The sequence below is a fragment of the Mastigoproctus giganteus genome, chromosome 6, assembly GCF_048544385.1.
Source record: "Mastigoproctus giganteus isolate SK-2022 chromosome 6, ASM4854438v1, whole genome shotgun sequence".
NCBI lineage: Eukaryota > Metazoa > Arthropoda > Arachnida > Uropygi > Thelyphonidae > Mastigoproctus > Mastigoproctus giganteus.
In genome coordinates, this window is record NC_143580.1 from 234,869,737 (window position 1) to 234,895,203 (window position 25,467).

The 25,467-nt window shown below is 35.8% G+C and overlaps 1 protein-coding gene across 3 annotated transcripts in view; it reads left to right on the plus strand.

Moving 5' to 3' along the window:
• pcx (pecanex) overlaps nt 1-25,467 on the plus strand; it is a 743,348-nt gene that overhangs the window by 428,788 nt on the left and 289,093 nt on the right. For all 3 annotated transcript variants that reach the window (XR_016547122.1, XM_090376780.1, XM_090376781.1), the window contains 3 exons: nt 2,566-2,658; nt 15,036-15,186; nt 23,756-23,891. Coding sequence is in view for 2 of the 3 variants with exons in the window: in XM_090376780.1 (XP_090232906.1) it covers nt 2,566-2,658; nt 15,036-15,186; nt 23,756-23,891 (380 nt within the window). In the remaining variant the exon portion in view is untranslated. The remainder of the gene's footprint in view (nt 1-2,565; nt 2,659-15,035; nt 15,187-23,755; nt 23,892-25,467) is intronic.

Genomic DNA, 25,467 nt, shown 5'->3' on the forward strand with positions numbered 1-25,467 from the left:
ATGGATCCTGACAGCAAATGATTCTTAAAAGTTAACAGAGGGGTGAATGATATGCTTGCTTGCTACAAAGAAATCTACGATGAAAATAAAAAAGCAACCGTCCAGTAATCCATTAACATGTTCTTTCATAAGGTTGAGCGGCCAACTCCTTCTAATTTCCACAGCCCTCAACCTCCGCAGCGGCGTACTTATTAGCTGAAGACGTCAATTCTGGCAGCGATGCTCAAGAGGTAAAACTTACTGACATTATGCCTTTCTCCTCTCTTTTTTTGTAATTTTATAATTTTTAATTTTTTTTAAATTGTACACTTTTGTAATTTTTCCTGTGCATGAGGTAAAAAATTGAATAAATACAATAAATGATTCTATTTACATGTTCGTCAAACATTTATTTTTTGATTCAATTCAGCGAGCACAGTTGCGAGTGCTGCACAAGCATGGGAAAGTTCCGACTTACATAGCGTCCCTTGGAATGCAACCCTTGCGTAAGTCGGGGAGTTCCTGTATAAAGGATTTTGTAAGTGATGTCTTCGGTTCCACAAGCAACTGTGTAACTGGAGTTTTGTAGGGGAAACATGGATAATTCACCTGTCCAGCATGATGTTTAATATAAGTAACTCAGGCATTGGGATGGGGTGCAGAAACTAAAAATTATAGATATTCTACCTCATTGCATCAGATGGTTAGTGATTTTCCCCTCCCTTTCAGTAAAAGAATATATAGAAAAACACAGAAGCTGTCAGAACTCATCTGGTCATTTAAATCATTAATAACTGCTAAGACAACAAACTTTTAGAGCGATTACTAAGAACTTACATTAATTCCACTAGAATAAGAGAAGCCTTCCAATTTTGTAATGCCCCACTAATCTGTCTTTTATATTATTTGTGTGAAAAAATTGTAAGTTCTTAGTGACAATTTTACAGAGTTTCCCATCTCTTTGGTAGTGATTATTTAAATGTCTACCTTTACTTTTTTGGCATAGATGTGCTCTAACCATCCCTTTCATGTTTTCATGTATTTTCCTTTACTGCAAAAGAATTTCTAGTGATTCTTCACCAGTGAGATTCAAGCTATTTGCCCTAACTGTATGTTAGCAAAGTAACCATGTGTTTCTTGCAGCTTCACTGACATGGATCTTCATTGGTCCATTGAAAACCTTCCCCTTTAAAGCAGATGAAAGCCTAATTTTGTTCAGTTATTCTGATGATAAATTTTGTTAATTCTCAAATTAATTGCTAGTTGCTATGTAATGGTTATGAATTTATATCAGCATTGTCTAGTGGTTTGCTATTACAGTGGATTCTGGTTATTTGGGACACCGATTAATTGGGGCAGCCGATTAATTTGGGACAAATCTTAAAAAACAGAACCAAATTGAGAAAATAGCCATGGTTTTCTTGGGACAACATGCCGTTTAATTGTGGCGGGAGATTGCAGCACTCGACATTACCATATTATCTACGATTATCTCCAACCATACCATGTGGTCTGGTTGGATTTCTGAAGGTCACAACCATAAAACAATAAAAACAATTAGCAGTTTTCGGTTTACTGGGCTTTTCTGTTAGTGCAATCTATTATAAATGGATAGTAAACTTGATCTCATTGAATTTGCGATAATACCAACAGCTGGAATTCCATGGGTTTTTAAGTTATGGTGAAATGTGTTTCCTCCTCCACGAAATCTTCAATCATATAAAAAACATATATTTTCAGAATCTTCTCTTCATTCCTATTTTTTAAGCTTCTTAACTTGTTACTCCGTATCTCACTTCTACGTTTCGTGTTAGTTGAAATTTGTGCGTGCCATGTTCTTTGTTATTAATTTCTTATCTTTTTTACTGTTTTTCAATTGTAGTCCCCCTCCCCCCACAATGTCAGTGAACAGAAATATCAACTAGTTAGTATATACATATTACAGTACGTATTAATTTAGCTGTGCACATAAGAGTAAATTTATTTTTATTTTGCTAACCTGTAGAAAATATTCTTCCAATTTTCATGTATCATTTAATTTTTTAATTGGTAAGGTAATAAAGTGTAAATTTGTGCCTAATATACTTTACTTTTATAGCCTGTGGATAATATTCCTCCTATTTTTGCTTATTAGAATCGCTGTTTAATAGAATTAAAATTCAATTCACAAACGTGATCACAGTGACCAGCACATACTACATACCGTATATTGAACTGTACTTTACTATGGCAAGTCCATCATAACATGATTTGATTACACAGAGAATCAATCATTACAATTGATACTGTATTTTTAACTATTTATGTGAAACTTCATATAATTGAGGTAGCTGCTTAATCGGGCCAAATTGAACTAGTCCCGATGCGTCCCAAATAACTGGAATTCACTGTATAAAAACATTGATCCATGTGCATGTCCATGTATTTGACTCTTATGTAGGGGAATGTGTATATTTCTAGAATGCAGCTCTATTCTATTTACACTTTACTAGTATGACTTCTAGAAAAAAAGAAAGAAAATTTTCCTTGTCTGTATAGGTTTGAAAAATAGAAATTTGTCTGTGACATTGTACATATATTTTTCAGGAAGCACGCTTACGTTCAGATGCCATCCTTTGCATACTTATAGCTGTTTTAGTATTTGCTGTACATGTCAGCACTGTCTTCACCGTATTACAGGTAAAATTGTTTTATTTTTAAAATTGAATCAATGAAAATATTTGGTTTTTAAATTTAAAAATTCTTATTTATTCACCAGCAACATAACTACTTTGTGTCAACAAATATAATAGAAACACAGCAATAAGTCACATTTCTATTTTCTATTTGTTTTTATAGAGAAAGAGAGAGAGAGAGATCTTTATTGCAACAACCTTTGATTGTAACTATTAAAAGGTTAAATAGTGTTGGACTTTTCCTTCACGGCCAAAAGACCAGGGGTTACAGATAAGAGGTATTAAATAACATAAGACATTAAAAAACAAAACAAGATGACATTAAATGATATAGGGTCCTGTTAATTTACTTAAGACAAGATGATAAGTATAGCGTAGCTTAATTAAGCTACTATACTTATCATCTAGTAGTTATATCACAGCACATAAGGAATCCTTAATATATGATCAGTCTTTACAATAAGACATTAAAGTGACGAGAACTAGCACTAAACAAATTACATTACAAATAAAATTATATTACAAAAATTACTAAATCTTATCATAAGATTTAGAACATTAAACTTAAATAACCAAATGACAACTGATACATATATGATTTACATATACTATTGTCTCACAGTTCATGGGAGAGAGCAGCAAGAGCATTGCCAGGCTCATTTTCCCATATGTTCATTAGTTAATTCACAGGGATCCCCAAGTGGTGATGAAGGGTATGCTGTCTTTGGATGTGAAGAAAGAAGGCTTTCCTTGCACACACTCTTTGGACCAATATAGAGTATTCCTTACTGAGAGAAACTGGGGCAGTTTCACTTTCGTCTAGATGGTTGCAATGTTTTGTCAAAGGATGGTGGCACCATGTCTCCAGGGGTCACCAATCCCGGTTTTAGTTAAGCAGTTTGACGATTTGCAAATGCAGCTGACAGTTCGCGATCTATGGGGTATGTGGGGCCAAGTATTCCACGTCTATATTGTTGGTAGACTGCAAATTTCTGAAGGTCGGCATCAATGTCCTGGATTTGTCCAAGCATCTGGTATAGAATTGCTTTATGTAATATAACCCAAGAACAGTACTAAGTACTATAGGTTCTAATACCTCTCGTGTTTGGGGTTTACATAAAAAAAAAAAAAATAAATAAATAAATAAATGAACAATCTTCATTTTATTTATTATTTTTTTTTTCTATTAGTTTCAATTATGCAAGATATTTTGGGGCAATAAAGAGGTGGATAAAGATTTTAAAAGAAGGAACTTTTTCACACTGGATTTGAATTTCTTGAAGTTGTAATTTTCAGTTAAATATATAAGGTACAGAGGTATATTCCATTTAACAGAAGGAAAGAATAAATGAAGACAAAGAAAAGTTCATTTTATAAGTGTAAAATTCAAAAGTTCATAAAAAGTTATTGGATTTTGAAGAAAGGAGAACTGTTAATTGTTTTAGTTATCATAATATAGTATTAGTCAAATAGTGCAAGGAACCTGTAGGCTTTTGCTCTACCAGCCAAAAACAATAATGATAATACTAATAATAATAATAATAATCATAACACAATGTAAAATCAAACCATGAAATCAAAGAGATTGAATGTAGAGCAATATTGAATACCAAAGAATAAATAGAAAGTTTATGAGAAATTCACCGCAGGTTCCTCGCTGGTAGGTACTAGTTTTTCAGACCATAATACACCAAGAAAGCATAGTGTATACTGTATACGTTATATACATAGATCTAGGACCTGTTTCGAATCTAAAATCCATTATATTACTGTACATTTACTAAATTAGTGCAATAAGTTCTGGTAGGAGTTTTTTGAAATTTATATTATTATTCAAGGACCTTCTGAAGTGATATTTTAGATATGGTATAGGGAAGTTATAATAAACCAGTTTATTACACAATGCTTTGATGTTAGTTATACAGGTAGATCTTTTAATGCAGATAGAAGCAATCCTGAGGTTTTGGGATAGAATGATATTTGCATGTCCAGATTTAGAGATATTGAATGCCCAGTGTTTAAGGCTTACTTATTTGAAAATAAATGCATTTCTTTTGTTACAGAGATATCTTTTGTATTAATGGAGATTTCTGTTTTTAAATCCAAGTAGAGATCACTGGTTATTATAATCTGCCTCTTAATAGAATCAAATTTTAAAGAACCAATTCAAATCAGTAAAATGCACTTCACACATTTTCATTGTTTATTATAATCACATCTTCGGTTATAAGAATCAACTATGATATTTTTCTAAAGCACATTTTCTGGAGGTCACATTTCTAGAGGTCACAACCATAAAACAATAAAACCAATTTGCAGTTTTTGGTTTCTTGGATTATGTGTGTTTTTATATTATTATGGTGAAATGTGTTTTCCCTTCACCGAAATCTTCAATCATATAAAAAACATAAATAAATTTTCAGAATCTGCTCTTCATTCCTTTAGCAAAATAGGAGGCATATGATGCAAGAAAGCAAGCTTATTCAGCATCAGCCAAAAAAAAAAAAAAAAAAAAAAACACAACCACTACTCCCATTTCACCCCTCCGTTCGTTCGAAATACCTGTCCAGCTGAGCCTTAATTTTGTTTAGGCTATCAACTTCAACAACAAGTGATGGAAGTCTATTCCACAAACCAACTGCCCGCTGGCTAAAGGCAAATTTCCGCACATCTATCCGACATCCATCCTTCCTCAGTTTGAATTTATGCCCTCTCAGGTGATTATTCTGAGCAAGAGGAAGAATCCCATCGGCATTGAGCATGCTCAAGCCATTCAAAGCCTTATACACCTCTATCAGATCACCTCGCCGATGCCTAGTCTCCAGACTCTGTAATTTGCAAAACTTAAGCCTTTCTTCGTAAGAGCATCCCTTTGTTCCATTCACTAATCTTGATGCCCTTCTCTGTACTTGTTCCAATTTATGCCCCCTTAGGTTTGTAATCTGAACAAGTGGAAGGATCCCATCAGAATTCAGTGTCCTCAACCCATTCAAGGCCTTATACACCTCAATCAGATCACTGCGCAGGTGCCTAGTCTCCAGCCACTGCAATTTGCCTCTCTCTTGGTAAGAGGATCCCTTCATTCCCCTCACCAATCTTGTTGCTCTTCTCTGTGCACGCTGAAGCAAATCTACATCCTTCCTAAAATGAGGCCTCCAGACCTGTACGCAGTACTTAAGGCGTGGCCTGACCATTGCCTTATACAGAGGGATAATGACCTCCTTTTCCCTACTAGCAAAATTCCTATATATCATTGACAAAACCCCATGACCTGCCCTGGCAGCCTGTCTGCATTGCTCAGAAAACTTCATATCTGACTGCACAATTACTCCCAGGTCTGTTTCATTTTCTACCTCCTTAAGTGTAGTACCACACAGTTGGTACGTTTCTCTGGGGTTACTTCTACCCATATGCTGTACTTTGCATTTGTCAAGGTTAAACTTCAGTTGCCACTTCTTAGCCCATCTGCCCAAATTATCTAGATCCTGTTGCAGTAGCACACTGCCATTACTGTCATTAACAACCCTGCCAACCTTTGTATCATCTGCAAACTTCGACATTAAGCCTGATATACCTTCATCAATATCATTGATATATATACAAAACAGTGGACCTAACAACGAACCCTGTTGGACTCTACTAATAACGTTAGTCCAAGAAGAGCAGCACCCATTGATTACCACCCTCTGTCTTCTCCCACTTAACCATCCTTTTATCCATTGTAGCAACTAACCCTTAATACCATTCTGCTCCAATTTGTACAATAGTCTTCCATGCGCAACAGTGTCAAAAGCCTTCCTGAAATCCAAATATATGATATCAAAATTATTTTTTGCATCCAGTTCCTTTGTAACTACATCATAATATCCTATCAAATTTGTCAGACAAGACTTTCCCTTAACAAACCCATGCTGTGTCTGAATCATTGCTGCAGTCTTGTCTAGATGATCCTGCAATGCATCTTTAACCAGTGACTCCATTATTTTACCCGGAACAGAAGTTAAACTAACTGGTCTGTAATTACTCTTGTCACCCTTCGATCCCCCTTTGTGAATTGGGGATACATTTGCACATCTCCAGTCTGTTTGAACCTCCCCCGAGTCCAAGGATGCTCTCATAATTATGGCTAAGGGTTTGCTTAGTTGCTTTGCCGCCTCCTTTAATATAACTGGATAGATCCCATCCACCCCAGGTGCTTTTCTTATGTTTAACTTCAACAATTTCTCCTCCACTTTGCTTTCAGTTATTTCAAAATCATTAAGTATCCTGCTACAATTTGATAACCTTCTGCCATTTTCAAACCTTAATAATTCCTCATGTGTGAATGTAGATGCAAAATACTCATTCAGTTTGTTTGCTATCTGAGCAGGATCATCACCAGTCGAACCATCGATGTCAAGTGGACTAATCAGATTCATCCCCTTCCTTTTAGAGTTTATATAAGTAAAGAAATCCTTGCTGTTTTTCTTAGCATCTTTTGCCAAGGATTTCTCGTAATCTGCCTTCGTCTGCCTAACCTCCTTTGTGACCTGGTTACAGACTAGTTTATATCTGCCATCGGCTTCTGAGTCGCTTCATAATTTATATGCATCCCATGCATTTTTCTTCTCTGTTACGAGTCTCTTTAGTTCATTAGATAACCATTTAGGCCTAAACCTTGAACAATATTTCTTAATAGGTATGAAACTTTTAGTAGCATCCACGATTAATTCCTTGAATGCTTCCCACTTTGAATTTACTGTTGGTAATATCGTCAGTTTATCCCACTGTACAGAATTTAAAAACTGTCGGAGAACACTGTACTCACCTTTACGGAAGCAAAAACCCTTTCCTTTACCCCTGATGGTAATTAAATCTTTAAGTAAATCCCACATCAGTACATTGTGATCACTGCCACCTAGTGGTTCCTTTATCTGCCAATTCTTAATACACGAATGATCACTGCTGATAACCAGATCAAGAGTATTACTTTCTCTGGTTGCCTCTTGAACATGCTGCTGCTGCAGAAATCAGTCATCCAATAAATCCATAAAATCTGACTAGTGTGTAAGTGACCAACCCACAAGTTCCAGTCAATATCTGGGAAGTTAAAATCCCCCATTATAAGACATTCCGATTTACTAGCCCACTCTATTTCTCTGTACAATTGTTCATTGTACTGATTCGAGTCATTAGGCCTATAACACACTCCTACTCTTATTTTTGCTTTCGCAGTGCTTATGTCACACCAAACTGACTCAACAGTGCACTGTTCATCTATATCAACTGGTTGCACTTCTTTTGATTTTATGTTTTTCTTAATTAACAGCATAACACCACCTCCCTTTCTATCCTGTCTATCCTTTCTGTACACATTGTACTCCCCAAATTCCAGTTCAGCATTCCTTATATCTGTGTGACACCACGTCTCTGCTATCCCAACAATATCCGCCTTTGATGTCTTGACCAACACTTCAAATTCATCAAATTTATTTACTATACTTCTAGTATTGGTATACATGCAAGCATACATGCTCCTACTCAGAAAGGCAGCAAGGTTGGTGAGAACAAAGGGTGATCTTACCAAGAGAGAGGCTTAAGTTCTGCAAATTGTAGCATCTGGAGACTAGGCACCTGTGAAGTGATCTGATTGAGGTGTATAAGGCCTTGGATGGTTTTAGCAGGCTCAGTGCTGATGGGATACTTCCACATGCTGAGATTAAGAACCTGAGTGGATATAGATTCAAATGGAGGAAAGACAGTTGTAGAAAAATGTGTGAAGGTTTGCCTTTAGCCAGTGGGTAGTTGATTGCTAGAACTGACTTCCATCTGTTGTTGTGGAAGTTGATAGCTTAAATAAATTTAAGGCTGAACTAGACAAACATTTGGAGTGACCGGATGGGTGAAATGGGAAGGGGATTTTTTTTGGCTGATGCTGATATAAGCTTGCTTTCTTGCATCATATGCCTCAACTAATGCTAAGTCAGGATACTAATCTCATTGTAATGCCTGAATTAGGGGAGGGCAAAGCATGCACTGCACCCACTTGCCAACGTTCAAGGGATGCCTGAAAACCTAAAACTTGCATACACATATGAAGGAAATTTTAAAGAGGGTTGCCAAATTTAAATTGGCACCTGGTTGCCACATACTGTAGGAATGCCTCCGGCCCGAAGACATAGGTGTATTGGAGTTTAATGATTGTGTGGACATAGATGGTGATCTACAAATTACTACAGCTTTAACAGATGAAGAAATTGCCCAGTCTGTTACTGATAATTTACTCAACTAGGTGAAAATGAAGATGAACCTGAATGAATTCCAGTTACAAAACAGCTCGTGAATCTATAGCTGTTCTATGGAAAGCATGGGAAAAAACTGGTGCATGTAATTGTTAATATAGTCTTTTATACAATATTGAAATAATAAATAGACTAAATTTAAACCAATGTGAAATGAATGACTACATATTACAAATTATAACTGTATTACAAAGTGTTAATTAAAATGTGTATTAATTAAGCTATGTATGTAAGCATAAATTTATTTTTATTCTGCTAACGTGTGGATAATATTCTTACAATTTTCATGTATCATTTAATCGGTAATAAACTGTAAATTTGTGCTTTATATAAAGTGTAATAAAGTGCAAATTTGTGTTTTATATCTTTATTTTATAGCCTATGGATAATATTCATAAATTTTTTGCTTATTAGAATTGCCGTTTGTGAGAATCAAAATTCAATTTACAAACGTGATCACTATAACTGGCACGTACTGTGATTGGCCATGTTATTTGAAGTGTTATTTTTTTTTTTTTTTTTAATTTTTACCATCGTAAGTTATTCTGGATATAGTCTGCCAAAATCTTGAATGAAATGTGGACAATTAAGGACACTTAAATCATCCAAATATCTGCATAGTAATAGGTCATCTGGAAATGTTTTTTCAGTTGAATATAGGTATAGGTTTGTTATTATAGAAGATGCCAGACTTCCCGTAGGGGTGCCTTTCACTTGTAGGTAATGACATTCCATCATATGCATGTTGTTAAAAACACATAGGTTAATTAGCATATCCCAGCAAGTTAAGTCAAGATTGGATTATTTTTGTGTTCTATGTATAATCTATTAAGAACAACTTTTAAATTGTTAAGTGAATAGACTGGTGAGTAGACTTTTAAAGTCAAATGTTTGTATCTGTGTTATGTTATTTTTTATAGTATTTATAATAGGTGATTTGTTGCATACGATGTTACTTTTATTTATGGTATTTAGTATTGATTTTAGTGATTTTTGTAATGTGGTACCAGGAGCTGTAGCATAGCTGTCTCTACATGAGGTTACGAATCTGAATGCAATAAGTGATTTATGAAATTTTGGAATACAGTAGATCAGTGGAAATTTTAAGTTATCCTGGTTTAATATTTTTTATGTAATGTTATTAGTTTTTTGGTTATTACTTTAGTGGAGGATGTTATGTAATTGCAAATGTTACTAGTGTGTAGTCCATTCTTAATAATATCTATATAATAGGCTTTACTTATAACCATGTAATTATATGTGGCTTTTTCAACTGGGGTGTGTGTGTGTGTTAAAAAAAATTCTGTTTATACTGTGTGTAACAACCACATTGCTATGTAATTATATGTGGCTTTTTCAACTGGGGTGTGTGTGTGTGTTAAAAAAAATTCTGTTTATACTGTGTGTAACAACCACATTGCTTAGAGAAATATACCAATAAACTGTATTTGGTGCTCATGTAGGCTGAAGCTGTGGTCAACTCAAATGTGTGTATTATTGAATTCCTGCATTGATCACTCAGCTGTATAGGCCTAACACTTAGAATATTATTATAGCAAAAGCTGTATTGCCTATGAATGGAATTTGTAAATTGAGAGCAATCTTGTCTTATTTGATGAGCAGATTTCAGTTTCCATAAATAGTGCTATAGTTGTTGTACTAAAGATCAAACAAATTTGCAATGAGTTGCCTCACCATGAACAGCACTACTTCTAAAGAATTTTTAAAAAATTTCAAGAGCGTACTGTAGCAGTCAGTTTGAAGACTTTTTCTGTCCCATCAGAGTAGTATTTTTTGCAGTGTTTACAAAAATTTCAAATCTATGATGTGTACTGTGAGTGGCAGACATATAAAAAATATACTGACATACTACCACTCATAAATAGCTTACGCTTATATAAAAAGTATTTTGGTTTGAAGATGAACTTATTGTATGGTCTGCCCAGTAATGTAAATGTTAAGTGTAATTCTGCATAGAATTTATCAGCAATAGGGCTCTGAGAAATTTTCAGTTATTTTTAATATAATGTCAATAAAGGCTATTCAGTAATTTTAGTTTTTTTTTTTTTTTTTTTTTTTGCCACACAAAAAATTGTTATATTTTTGTTAGTTTATTTTTGGCAGTCAGACAGTAAGGTTCACCATCATTGTTATAGGAAAATTGTTGCCAAAATTAATAAGCCAACCGAATTTATATGCAGCTGCTAACAGTGCTATTTGTCGATGACTCAAGAACCTAATGAAAATGTGTTTGACATTACAGTTAATAAATTGGCACTTATTATTACCTTTGCATATAGTAAACAGTGATTATTCCCTTGTATAAGGCAATGGTCAGGCCACACCTAGAGTACTGTATACAGGTACAGTACTGTATACAGGTACAGCCTCATTTCAAGAAGGATGTAGAGCTGCTGGAACGAGTACAGAGAAGGGCAACAAGATTAGTGAATGGAACAAAAAGGTGCTCTTACGAAGAAAGGCTTAAGTTTTGCAAATTACAGTGTCTGGAGACTAGGCACCAGCGAGGTGATCTGATAGAGGTGTATAGAGCCTTGAATGGTTTGAGATGCTCAATGCTGATGGGATTCTTCCTCTAGCTCAGAAGAATCACCTGAGAGGGCATAAATTCAAATTGAGGAAAGACAGATGTAGGATAGACGTGCGAAAATTTGCCTTTAGCCAGCGGGTGGTTGGTTGGTGGAACAGACTTCCATCCCTTGTAGTGGAGGTTGATAGCCTAAATAAGTTTAAGGCTCAGCTGGACAGGTATTTTGAACGAACAGAGGAGTGAAGTGGAAGTGGGTGTTTTTTTTTTTTTTTTTTTTTGGCTGATGCTGCATAAGCTTGCTTTCTTGCATCAAATGCCTCTACTAATGCTAATGCTAATTCATTATTGGCAGCTTACCATAAGAAATGTATGCTGAGAGCTTGACCAACAATGGGCATTGAATTTGCTGTTAAAAAAATTGCTCATATAATGAGAGCTAATTTAAAATGAATTTATTTTATAACATAATTTACATTAAAGGCTTTAATTGTGGTTTCCCTCATGCCTTCTGACGACTTCCCAACATTTGGGTAATTTTTGGATGCTATTTAACTGTTTGCTGAAATTAAGTAGCCTGATGCATTAGGTCACATCTGCACTCCATCTTCTATAGACACATTTTTGTCTACACAACGATTTCTTGAGCATGGAGAATGGATTGTAATCACAAGGACTCATATTGGGATTATAAGGGTTGGATGGGGGTGGTAATGGTTCTCACTTGTAAACAGTGTAAAAAAAAGCTGTACAGACTGTGTGATATGAAGACTCGTGTTGTCATTGGAGTACAAGCACATCAGTTTCCATGTGTGGCCACTTCCAACAAATTTTTTTGTGTAATTTCTGTTAAAGCACCGGTGTATACAGTCATCATGGCCTACAATTATGTTGCCCCATAATCATAGGCCATGATGACTGTTGCAGTAGTAGTAGTAGTGGCATGTGATGCAAGAAAGCAAATGTATGAGCTTATGCAGCATCAGCCAAAAAAAAAAAAAAAAAAAAAAATTCACTTTTGCATTTTGGCAGTGACATTTAGAGAAGCGTGGCAAAGTTAGATGCTTCCACTGAGCTGATTGTGACTTTAGTTCTGGTTCAAAGTTGTGTGTTCATGTCTCATCAATGGCAATAATGCGTTTTAAAAACTCTTCGCTTCTTGTCAGCAACATGTGAGTAACTGTGTTCCAGTTTCCTTCTTTTTGCTATGTTCATTGTACATCTGACATTTGCTGTCAAATGCACACTGGGATTCATCAGGTAGCAACCTTTTTTTTTTTCTTTTTTTTTGTTATACCTCAGTTAAAACTTAAAGAACAGATTATTATTTCAGTTTTGTGGCCTATTTCTTCACATGTCATATGTCTGTTTTCCTCCAAAGTGGGGTAATGACTGCTGATGTTGTTATCCATAGATGGACTGAGCATTTCTTGTCTTCAACACTGGGTTGACCTTGATGAAACCTTTAAGGGCAACATGAAGTCATGTAGTGGTAGAGGCATGCATCAGCCAAACATTTCACACATCCATTCCCTCTAAAAGTTTGTCCAGTTCCTCCTTGAATTTATTTAAGCTATCAACTTCCACAAAGACAGATGGAAGTTTGTTCCAGCAATCATCTACCTGCTGGCTAAAGGTAAATTTCCACACATCTATTCTACAACTGTCTTTCCTCAAATCAATCTTGTTATCCTTCTCTGTACTCGCTCAAGCAATCCCATATCCTTCCTAAAATGAGGCCTCCAGAACTGTCTGGCGGCCTATTAAGCATGTTATGGTCTACTGTCAACTAACCATGCGCTTCCTGCACCAACTCATAAATTTATGTTGGCATTCGACTACGTAAAGTTTCAGTTTTAATAGAAAATCTTTGATCTAAAATCATAAGAATTTCCTTTCTGAAGAAAGGAAATGGATCACCATCGATTTTTAGAATCCTTTACAGAAACATTCAACAGAGGAACTCTGTTTCAAGCACACTGAGGTTAAGCTTCAGATTATCTTGATAAATATCAGTGACAGGAATGTGGAGTGAGGAGCATGTGTAGCGTACATTACTTTTGGGATAACCCTCATATGTAACAATCAATACAATGTGATAATGGAGGCTTGCAGGCATTATCATAAACAATGAATAGGAAACAAAGAAACAGCACTTCAGTGCATGATGGGATTGTGACTGACAAATATCACTTATATAAATATAAATTTTTATACTGTACATACATTGTATAAATTAATTAGTATTAGCTGAGACAATGTACATTGTGTCAGCTAGGCATTTGTTGTTGTTGTTCTTGTTGTCATTATTATTTGTAGTAGTTAGTAGTGGCAATGATACACAGAGGCATCATTGCCACTACAAAAAAAAAAAAAAAAAGCACTACTTACCTACCCCATTTCTCCATCATATCTAATTATGGTATGTTATTCACAAATCTTAAAAGAAAAGTACATCAGGTAAAGTGTACTTTGGAAATAGAAGTATTTACATTGTTGATATTTGAAAGAATAACTCAAATTTTTCACACTAATATTGATAGGTTTCCACATGGGCTCCATTTTTGACACAGGATTCATTCACACCCTGAGCATTGGTGTTAACACAAAAAAAAAAAAAAAAAAAAACAAGGAGTTATATTTGGGGAGCAAGGAGGCCAAGAATGGCTCCGTCTCATTCAAGTCCATCAGATCTGATCAGACCATGAAATATGTTATTCAAGAATTGTACCGTTTTTTTGAAAAATAACATTCATTATTCATTACAGATGAGCTACAGTATAGAAAATAGCTGAAGTATATCCAAATAATTACCAATGTTAACTGGCCTTCTTATGAAAGAAGAAAATCACAATTACCTCCTGACAGGAAATTGAGCGCTGATAAACCCTCAAACATTATGTGGGTTCTCAAATAGTGCTGCAAATTCTGTATTTGATCCCATTTACCATACCGCACTCATGCATGTACACATGAAAAATTGAACCATAAAAAATAATATTGTTCCAAATAGTCATTGCCAGTTTCAGTCAATTCATTGCAGAAACCTTTGTAGTTGATCATCTCGTTTCAGTGCTTGCACAGTTTGAATTTCATGTGCATGTATCTTCAGAAGATCACGGAGAATATGTCCCATATGGTTGATCAGGCCAAATAAAATTCTCTTCCGCCACAATAAGTGTGCAGTGAACTGTTTATTTTTATATGGTGAACTGGCATTTTGTATGTAATATGCAATGAAGAGTATTGTGGTTTTCTGTCTTTTTTAATGTGGTGAATGTACCTTCTATTATATAATAATTAAATCTTAAATTTATGCATCTTTATCATAAATGAAGATGTTGGGAAAGAGATATTATTTACTATCAAATGTGAAATTTAATAATCTCTCACTGTCCCTCATTCATTTAAATAACAACCTCTTTACTAGTTGATTTTTTTTGGAAATTTTTTAGAAGCATTTTCAAATCTGTTGTAAATACAAGTTTCATGATATATATGTGATATTTTTGTTCAATCAAATTATTTTTTTTATTTTTTTAATTTCTCTAGCCATACCTTGAGTTAGTTATTCATTTATTGGCCATAATTTGGGGTCTTCTGCATCATTATCTTTTCCCTCAACTGCGAAAACAGTTGCCATGGTTATGTTGTGCACATCCTATACTCAAGGCTCACGAATATCCGCAGTTTGAAGTGAGAGGTAAGATTTTAGGATGATGGTTTAATATAATAATAATATGTTATTCGTTTCCCAATTAAAGCCTGAACAAGCAATTGCATACCAAAATTTGAATTGAAGTACAGATGTATATTGTCTGAAGAGTCTGTCTCTTCTATTAAATCCATTATTTTGGCCATTATGGGGATTATGAAATAAAATTTCAGCCTTATGGTAATTTTTCTCATTCAATGTAGGGCATTCTACATTTTTTGTTATTTAAATGCACTTTAGCGTAATGAAGACCTTTATGTTAATGGTTTTAATTATATAGAATGGTTAATATGAATCTATATACACAACTCTTTAAATTCAGCATCCTTGGTGATTGAGAACTGTCAGTTTCTGAGAGCTACATCTAGTGGTTTAGTTTAGAGAAGCACATTTCAGCTTATATTAATACTAACAACTGAATATATTGATATATCTGTAAATATTTATATTTACTAAACTATATTACTAGCTAAAATGTAAATAATAGTTCAGTTTGTTAAGTGTGAACAAATAACAATCAAGATAGCCACAGCAAATATTATTAGAATATCAGTGGATTTGCTTCAGGGAAAAAACACTTCACCATGGAAAAGGAGGAAAAAATTCTTAAGGAATACCGTATTTCCTCATGTATAAGACGCACCTTTTTTCAAAAAATTTGGGGTATAAAAACTGGGTACATCTTATACAGTGGTTGTAGATTTTTTTCCTTGCATTTCCCGCTTGTTGTCTTTGCGCTCATTGTTTTGCACTTGTTACTGGTATATTAGGTTACGTTTTGCCACGTTCTGCCCAGAAATGGCTCAGAAAAGATTTTCGTACAGTGCTGAATTCAAGTTAAAGGTGATCCAGTTTGCAAAAGTGAACGGAAATCGTGCTGCTGAACTTACGTTGGAGGAGGACCAAACTTACGTTTGGTCCTCCTCCAACTGAGAAAACAAGCTGAGACTGGCTACGGGAAGAAGAAACCCTACTGAAAAACGCCATGAAAGAAAATGGCCATGAGAGGGAATTGAAGATATGGATTGAAGAGCAAAGGACAATTGGAATTCCTGTGTCCACAAAGATGGTTCAACATGAGGCAAGAAGAATTGCTGATGAAAAAGAAGTTACTGATTTCAAAGGAGGACACAATTTATGTGTCCTCCTTCAGGTTCATGAAATGGAATGGACTAAGCATGCGTACATGCACCAGACTTGCCCAAAAGATGTCTGAAAGCTATGAGCAAAAAGTCCTTAAATTTCATCGTTTTGTCATTCAATGTCGGAAGACACATCAGTTGGAGTTGGGACAGATTGCAAATATGGACTTGTTATACAGTTGTTCCAGCTTGTTGTGCCGACGGAACCAAGCTGGCTCCTATGCTGATTTTCAAATGCAAAACAATGCCAAAAGAAGACATTCCCCGAGGAGTGATTGTCCACATTCATGACAAGGGTTGGGTGGAACAGGAGACTAGGTGGGCTCGTACGCAAACCTGCCCTATTGGTGCTTGATCAATTCAGGGCACACATAACAAAAAGCACAAAGAAGATTGCTGCAGAGCAAAAAACAAAACTTGCCGTTATACCTGGAGGTTTGACATCCCAGCTCCAACCACTTGATGTCAGCATTAATAAACCCTTCAAAGCTGCCATGAGAGACGAATGGAACCAATGGATGAAGTCTTCTGGGGACAATTTGACATCAGCAGGAAGAGTGAAGAAACCAACTATAGGAAAAGTTTGTACCTGGGTGAAAAGATCCTGGGATAATATCAAGATTGAGATTGTTGTCAAGTCCTTTAAGAAGTGTGGCATTTCAAATGCCATAGATGGAACTGAGGATGAGGCAATATATGAAGACAGTGATTCGTCATCAGACACAGATGAGGACAAGCTAATGGATGGGAGTTTTGACAGTGATGAGGAGTTGTATGAATTTTATGGTGAATAAAACTTGAGTTCAAAGCTTTATGTAATACATTTTTTTTTTTTTTTTTTTTTTTCAAATTTCGGGCCCCAAAATTAGGGTGCATCTTATACATGGGAGCGTCTTATACATGGGGAAATATGGTAATTATTGTAACGTCTTTATCACTTTACATTACATTTTGTTTTTAATAATTGAATTTAATAAAAAAATTCAATCAATTTCTCCCATATAATAACAAAGATCATCGCTAAATTTTATTTTAACCACCAATATAACTATAGCAGAGAGAGAGAGAAAAACAGTAAGCAGTCAAAATCCTCATGTAGTCTTCTCTTCCACAGCATTAGTATGGAGTGGGAAGCCATGAGTAATCTTAAGCTGCCTGTTCTTTTTCTTCCCCTTTAGTCATGAACCTGATGAACTGTGTGGCTAGTTATAATGGTGGCAAAATATCTTTGTTTGAAATTATACATTAGCTGATCTGAAAGTCTTCTAGAGTTAACAATAGGTTCGGTCTCATTGACTCTCTAGCAGCTGGCCTGAAAACTGTAAGGAAATTGGATTTTGTCATGATGTCCACCATAATCTCAAAAGACATCAGTCATATTGCATGATAGAAGAGATGTGGGAGGGGTGCTGGGGCTTTGCTCTGGAGACCAAACGCCACTTCAACCCTTCAGTAAGCAAAGTGATGGTATTGCACCAGTTCATGAGAGTCATCTTCCACCTAGTATTGTCTAGTAACACAGAGGGATGGCATTCCACCATGTGGTGTGGGTGCCACACCTTGATCCCTGCTGACGTTGGTTTGCACCTGAGTTGTGAAGGTGAAAGCAAAGGATTTGGCTGTCACAGACCAACTCTTTGCCAAAAAAATTGTCCACTTGATTTGAGTGTCACCCAAATATCAGTTCCATCAGTGTTTTAGACTTGGGTAGCAAGCCCAGCTTAGTATACTTGAGTGAATGTCTGTGAGTTACAGTGAATGTCTGTGACAGCCTCAAGGACTAACCATTAACAGAATCAGCCTCTATATAAGTGTCACAAATGAAAGTAAAATAAAATAAAATAAAATAAACATAAAAATAAATATAGATGGAGGAGTTATTAATCACAAAATGCCAAGCCTAGTTGAAGAGAAAAAAAGAGAGAAAGAATGTTAAAAACCTATAAAAAAAAAAAAAAATTAAGTAGAATTAAGTCTGAATTAATGCAGAATTAACAGGCTAATCATATGTACAAAAGCTGAAAGAAAAAGAGGGGAGGGTAATAGTGATAAAAATTATAAAATTCAAAAATAAAAATTAAAAATTAAAAATTGGTACATAGATCAGGTATTTCATCAGGGGGCTACACCTGATCATGTACCAAACACTGTGTTGCTATGCAAACTCATGCTGATGGAGAAGCTATTAAAATGAAATAGATAATTTTTTTATATTTTTTTTTTTATTAATCTCCAGAAACATGAGTGCGGTAGCCCCAATGCAGTGTATTTAGATTAATAAATTGAGTAGAAAGTATGTAAGTTAAATAATAACAATAATAAATAACAAGGTAGCGGTATTGAAAAAGGAAACAATGCAAGGTAGGGGAGGGAAAAGAAGTTAAAAATATAGAGGCGAAGATAGTGAGAATAAGAAAAGTGAGAATGTCCGAATCACCCTCGTATTACACTAATAGTTCAACGGACGGAAAAACGAAGAGCAGAAAGTAGAAAGATGTAAAGAGGAGGAAAAGAGTTTAAAGGATACTAGGCAAGCTGGGTGTGTGTAAGTACCCAACCTCATAGAGAGGGCCTTGGCTGGGAGAGTGTTAGTAGAAGTGGAAATTAATACTCTCCCAGCCAAGGCCCTCTCTATGAGGTTGAGTACTTACACACACCCAGCTTGCCTAGTATCCTTTAAACTCTTTTCCTCCTCTTTACATCTTTCTACTTTCTGCTCTTTGTTTTTCCTTCCGTTGAACTATTAGTGTAATACGAGGGTGATTCGGACATTCTCACTTTTCTTATTCTCACTATCTTCGCCTCTATATTTTTAACTTCTTTTCCCTCCCCTACCTTGCATTGCTTCCTTTTTCAATACCGCTACCTTGTTACTTATTATTGTTATTATTTAACTTTAGCATTAGCATTAGCATTAGTAGAGGCATTTGATGCAAGAAAGCAAGCTTATGCAGCATCAGCCAAAAAAAAAAAAAAAAAAAACCAACTTCACCCCTCTGTTCGTTCAAAATACCTGTCCAGCTGAGCCTTAAACTTATTTAGGCTATCAACCTCCACCACAAGGGATGGAAGTCTGTTCCACCAACCAACCACCCGCTGGCTAAAGGCAAATTTCCGCACGTCTATCCTACATCTGTCTTTCCTCAATTTGAATTTATGCCCTCTCAGGTGATTATTCTGAGCTAGAGGAAGAATCCCATCAGCATTGAGCATGCTTAAACCATTCAAGGCTTTATACACCTCTATCAGATCACCTCGCTGGTGCCTAGTCTCCAGACACTGTAATTTGCAAAACTTAAGCCTTTCTTCGTAAGAGCACCCCTTTGTTCCATTCACTAATCTTGTTGCCCTTCTCTGTATTCGTTCCAGCAGCTCTACATCCTTCTTGAAATGAGGCCTCCAGACCTGTATACAGTACTCTAGGTGTGGCCTGACCATCGCCTTATACAATGGAATAATCACCTCCTTATCCCTGCTGGAAAAATTCCTGTATATCATTGACAATACTCCATGAGCTACTCTTGCAGCCCGTCTGCACTGCTCAGAGAACTTCATATCTGCCTGCACAACTTACATACTTTCAATTTAAACGTACGTCCTTACATACTTTCTACTCTATTTATTAAACTAAACACACTGCGTTGGCGTTCTTACATACTATCGACTCAATTTATTAATCTAAATACACTGCATTGGGGCTACCGCACTCATGTTTCTGGAGATTAATAAAAAAAAAAAAAAAAATTATCTATTTCATTTTAATAGCTTCTCCATCAGCATGAGTTTGCATAGAAACACAGTGTTTGGTACAAGATCAGGTGTAGCCCCCTGATCTATGTACCAATTTTTAATTTTTATCACTATTACCCTCCCCTCTTTTTCTTTCACTTTTGTACATATGATTAGCCTGTTAATTCGGCATTAATTCAGACTTAATTCTACTTAATATTTTTTTTTTTTTTTTTTTTTATAGGTTTTTAACATTCTTTCTCTCTTTTTTTCTCTTCAACTAGGCTTGGCATTTTGTGATTAATAACTTTTTCATCTATATTTATTTTTATATTTATTTTATTTTACTTTCATTTGTGACACTTATTTATTTACATGTATCCTGTTTTGCTGCTTGGTGCATTCAGGTACACGTACTGTTTTTCCTATTTTTTTTCTTCCTTCCACGTCTTTGTTTTCATATTTCATATATATATATATATATATATATATATATTATATATATAGAGGTTTATTCTGTTCAATACTTTTTAACTTTGAAATACCACAAAATAAAAAGTAATTAACAGTGACATGCATTTTGTAGTATTTCAGTGTTTGTTACTTTATGGCAGAGTGAAGAGCCATTTTTGATCTAATTAAAAAAAAAGACAGAATCCCAAGAGCCGCACCGCAGCTCAAACTGGGAGGAGGGAGAGGGAAGTTTTTTAAGAAATAGAATAGAGTGGGAAGGTGTTTTATTAAAAAATATATATTTTTTGAAATATTTATTATTACTGAAAAAATGGAACAAACATCCAATTAGAGACAAATTAATGTGACTTTTGCTGCTGAACTTCTTGAGCTAGTCTCTCAACATCAGGTCAGTATGCTGTAATTTTCATCTTTAAACATGCTGAGAAACTCGCGTTGTTCAGACAGTTTCTTGATTTATTTTTAATATAGTTCATGTTAGAAAATATTTGCCCGCAAAAATACGTCAAACCAGAAACTGAGAGAAGTCCAAACGCAAATATTTTCAAATTTATATACGGGGCGTTATATTAACACAATTTGGTTTTGCATTTTCAGCTCATCTATCGCCATCCATTTGTGTAGAATTGCAAGGGCAGCCTTTTGCCTCTACAATTCCTCAATTTCAGTTTTAAGGTATTTTGGTCTTGCACTCCACATGTCCTTGATTTTTAAGTCCTCTAACTCCATTTCAAATTGTGCTTCATATGGCTAAAAGTTAAAGAGCCACAGTTACATGTTCAAGGGGCTGCAGGTTGCTGACCCCTGCTTTATGGTATTGATTTATGGAGAGGTATTGATAATGGCACAAGTTTTATTTTGGTACAGATGCAGGAATACTTAGTTATGGCTCTGCATAATAAATGAGATGGTCTTCATTTTAAGAACATTTTATCCATCATTTCACCCAGGTATTATTAAATCAATCACAGTTCTATGTAAAATTAGAAAAATGGTAAGCCTAATGAATGAAAAAACATTAACATAAGAAAAAAAAATAAGTGCTGGTGGATTAATTTGTGAGGAAAATTTACGTAAGAAAATGCCCATACAGGCTGGCCTCAATTAACGCAATTAATTCGTTCCATGAGCGCATCATGCAAAACGGAAATCAATAGGAAAAATTATAATTGGTCCGTGACTTTCAGGAATGTCCATAAAGAATTTAATACCTTTTAAAAAACTTTTTAACTGCATACTATGTAAAAGATAATAAAAATTATAGAATTAAATGTTTATTGCACGAAATATATAATGAAGAAACTATTTGCTATGGAAATATTTAAACACAGCCGTTTGAACGTTTTTGGCTTTTGTTTTTTCATCATACAATTTCCAATAGCCAACAACAAGCTTCTCTAGGCCCTGGTGAAAAATCATTTGTGCAATGGGGTAAAAGATGCTTCCAAACTGCTCTCATATTGATGTCTGTCACTTCTTCCCATGCTGCATGAATGTTTTCAGTGACCACTCATATGTTATATTTTTTCCAAAATTCTTGTACAGAAATTGCACTGTCTCCTGTTGTAGCTTCAAGTGCCTGTGTAAAAGTTCTATGGAGAGAGTAAGCCTTGAAAGTTGCAATTGTCCATAGGTTGCAATAATGTTGTATTTGCTGTTAAAAAAACAACTTTCACATTTTCATTTAAGTCACAAGTGCAGAAGGATGTCCAGGTGCATTATCTAAAAGCAACAGAGCTTTAAAAGTAAGATTATTTTTCTTGCAATAGGGCTTTGGTCATCCATGCTTTTTTATTTGAACACAAAATAACTGGGAGAGTTTGATGGCTGTATCCCTTTAAAGCCCTGGGATTTTGTGTATGGTGCACAAACATAGGCTTCAATTTAAAATCATTTTCAGCATTACCTCCTAATAAAAGTGTTACTTGATCTTTCGAGACTTTATACCCAGGTTGTGATGCTTCATTTGCAGCCAAATAAGTTTTAGTTGGCATCTGTTTCCAAAATAGGCCCGTTTCGTCTACATTAAATATATGTCGATTCGTCGTATTCACCATCCTGAATGATTTTTTTTGCAATTCTGCAGGAAATTTGGCTGCAGCATCTTCATCAGCACTAGCAGCTTCCCCTGTTATTTTAACATTATGCAGTTCTGCTCGATTTTTGAATCTTTAAAACCACCCTGAACTAGCAACAAACATTTCAGTCTCCCCTTGATATTTTGTTTCTTTGAGCTTAGTAAAAATGTTAATAGCTTTGCTCTGAACATTGTCCTTAGATAATGGAATTCTTTTTTGATTTCAATTTTCTATCCAAATTGATAAAAGACTTTCCATTTCAATCATTATTGGAGTTCTGTTTCTGGTATTTTGTAAAACAAAAGAAGTTGATGAAACTTTACCCTTTCTCTTTATATTTGTCCTTACGGCTCAAGATAGTTCATATGGTAAACCCACTATCCTAGATCTCTTACGATTTTCGCATGGTTTGCACCACTTTCATATTTTTTTAAAAACTTCAAGTTTTTCAGCTAAAGTAATAACTTTCAGTTTTTTTTTTTTTTTTATTGCAATCACGTTGTTTTTCACTCTTTCTTTTATCCATAATTAACAGGGGTAGAAAATTAGAATTTTTAAATACGTCTGCACGTGACTTTATTAGCTGGAGACAAACAAGTAACACATCTACTTCCAATGGTTGATGGAACTTACTGAGGCAGGCAGCGAGCAAATGCTTGTTTATTGACCGTCAGACACTTAGCACGCAATTTGAATCTTTTCAACTATCACAAAAAAAAAAGATTGTGTTAATTGGGAATTTGCATCATGTAAAGTAAATCGCTGTAACTGAAAAACGTGTTAATCAAACTCGCATTATGCGAGGCCTGGCTGTACTTTGAAATTCTAGTTGCCTAGTGGTCAGGCGCGTGGGTGCATAAGTACACGTGCCTTGAGTGACCGGGGTTCAAGCCCGTGACCACTGAATACGGTGCTGTTTCTTGTATTCTATCTATCTTGTGAACTCCTCTGACCGTTTGGTCGTCCCGGAGTATAAACAGAAAATTTATTTATTTTATTTATTTCAGAAAATTTTTTACCACTGTAATTGATTTTCTGCTTTTGATTATTGCTAGATTTGTTAAACTATATTTTTATTCTATTGTAATTAATGTTTAATTGATATATTAATCTCAGATATTTTAAATCTTACAGAAGCAGCAAAGATTATGTGGTTTGAAAAAATGCAAGTATGGTTATGGTTTGTAGAGAAAAATGTCATCTATCCATTAGTGTTTCTCAGTGCCTTGACTACAGATTCACCTAAGATTATTACTAGTTTTGGTGTGCCGTAAGTTATTCATTTTTGTATTCTCAACGTAATGTATTTATTAATATTATTATTGTTGCTGTTATATTATTTCCCCTTGACTGGGGGGTTCCACCCTGTGATGTGTATTGCCACCAGGTACACGGGATGGTTGTTATGTCTGGTATTACTGTTCGTCGAGGAAATCTCTGACTGTCCTACTGGTGTTCATGATTGCGGCTTTCTGGAGTTCCTTGTAGGTGTTCTCTGGGAGACTATTGCTGCTAGGCTATTATGTAGGGTCTTTAGCACCATGCCGGTGGTTGACACAATGATTGCGATGGTCGTTACTTGTTGCATGTGCCACATCTATTTGATCTCCTGTCTTAGGTTTATTTACTTCCTGATTTTTCCCTCATGGGTTTTCTGGAGGTTGCCAGTGTTGGGCACCACTATGTCAATCAGATAGGCAGCCTTTTCCCTCTTGTTGACAAGGATTATGTCCGGTCTGTTGTGCGGGATGGTCTTGTCTGTTATTATGGCACGGTCCAAGTATCGTGTCTACGAGTGTATGTACCCAGTCTGGGTGATCACCTTGCATCCTGCGGTGATGTGCTGGATCATTTCTAAGGCTAGGTGGCATTGTCGACGTGTCATCTGACACTCTGGGCTCCTTGACAATGCATTGTCTATAGTTTCTAGTGTTGATTACCTGGTCTTGGATGGTGAGCATGAATTTTTCTGTCTCAGGGAAGAGCATCCCACTCGAGAGTCATGCATTGGAAGCAGTTTTATCTATGTGGTCTTGATGGAGGTCATTATAGTGTGTCTGTCATAGAATGTCTTCTTTATCCATCATTTCTAGCTTTGTTTGTGCCCACCTCAACCTAAGTGAGAAGTCCACTCCTTCTGGGTGGGAGTGGACTTCTCACTTAGGTTGAGTTGGGTATGCTGCTTGTCTGTCTTCCTTATAGCCTGGTAGAGTGCTGCTGTTTTTTTCTGGAAGTAATCCTTCAGGTTAGCTAGCGCTGTTTTCTGTTGCTCGATGATGTCTATCAGGCCTCTACCCGAGCAATTGTCAGTCTCTCCACAGCTGGCTTTGGGTGGTGGCTCTTGTTCAACATTGTCCTTGTCTTTCTCATGATGTCCTCAGCTCAGTGTTAGTCCAGTCTGTGACCCTGAAGGAGTATGTTAGCACTGGGACTGCATAGGTGTTTATGGCTTTAACTGTGTTCCCTCCATTCAGCAGTAGGCGCCTCCGTAGCCAGGTGGGAAGGAGCAGCAGTGCGTAGCACACGCTTCTTGATTAGACCGGGGTTCGAGCCCGTCACCACCAAATACGGAGAATGTGGAAAGGTCAGGGAATGACCACCGCATATCCCCGAGCAATATGGCCTTAGTTGCTAATGCTCCTAAAAACCAAATAACAAACCCTCCATTCAGCTTTGCTTTCAGCAAGCTTCTGAGTCTCTGATGGAATTTTTCGATCAGGCAGGCCTTGATTTCCTTGTGCTGTAAATGCTGAGCCTGCATAATTCCCAGGTATTTTTAGGTCTTCCCCTCTGTCATGGCTTCGATCTTTTTACCAGTCTGCAGCTAGCGGTTTTGGTTGACTAAT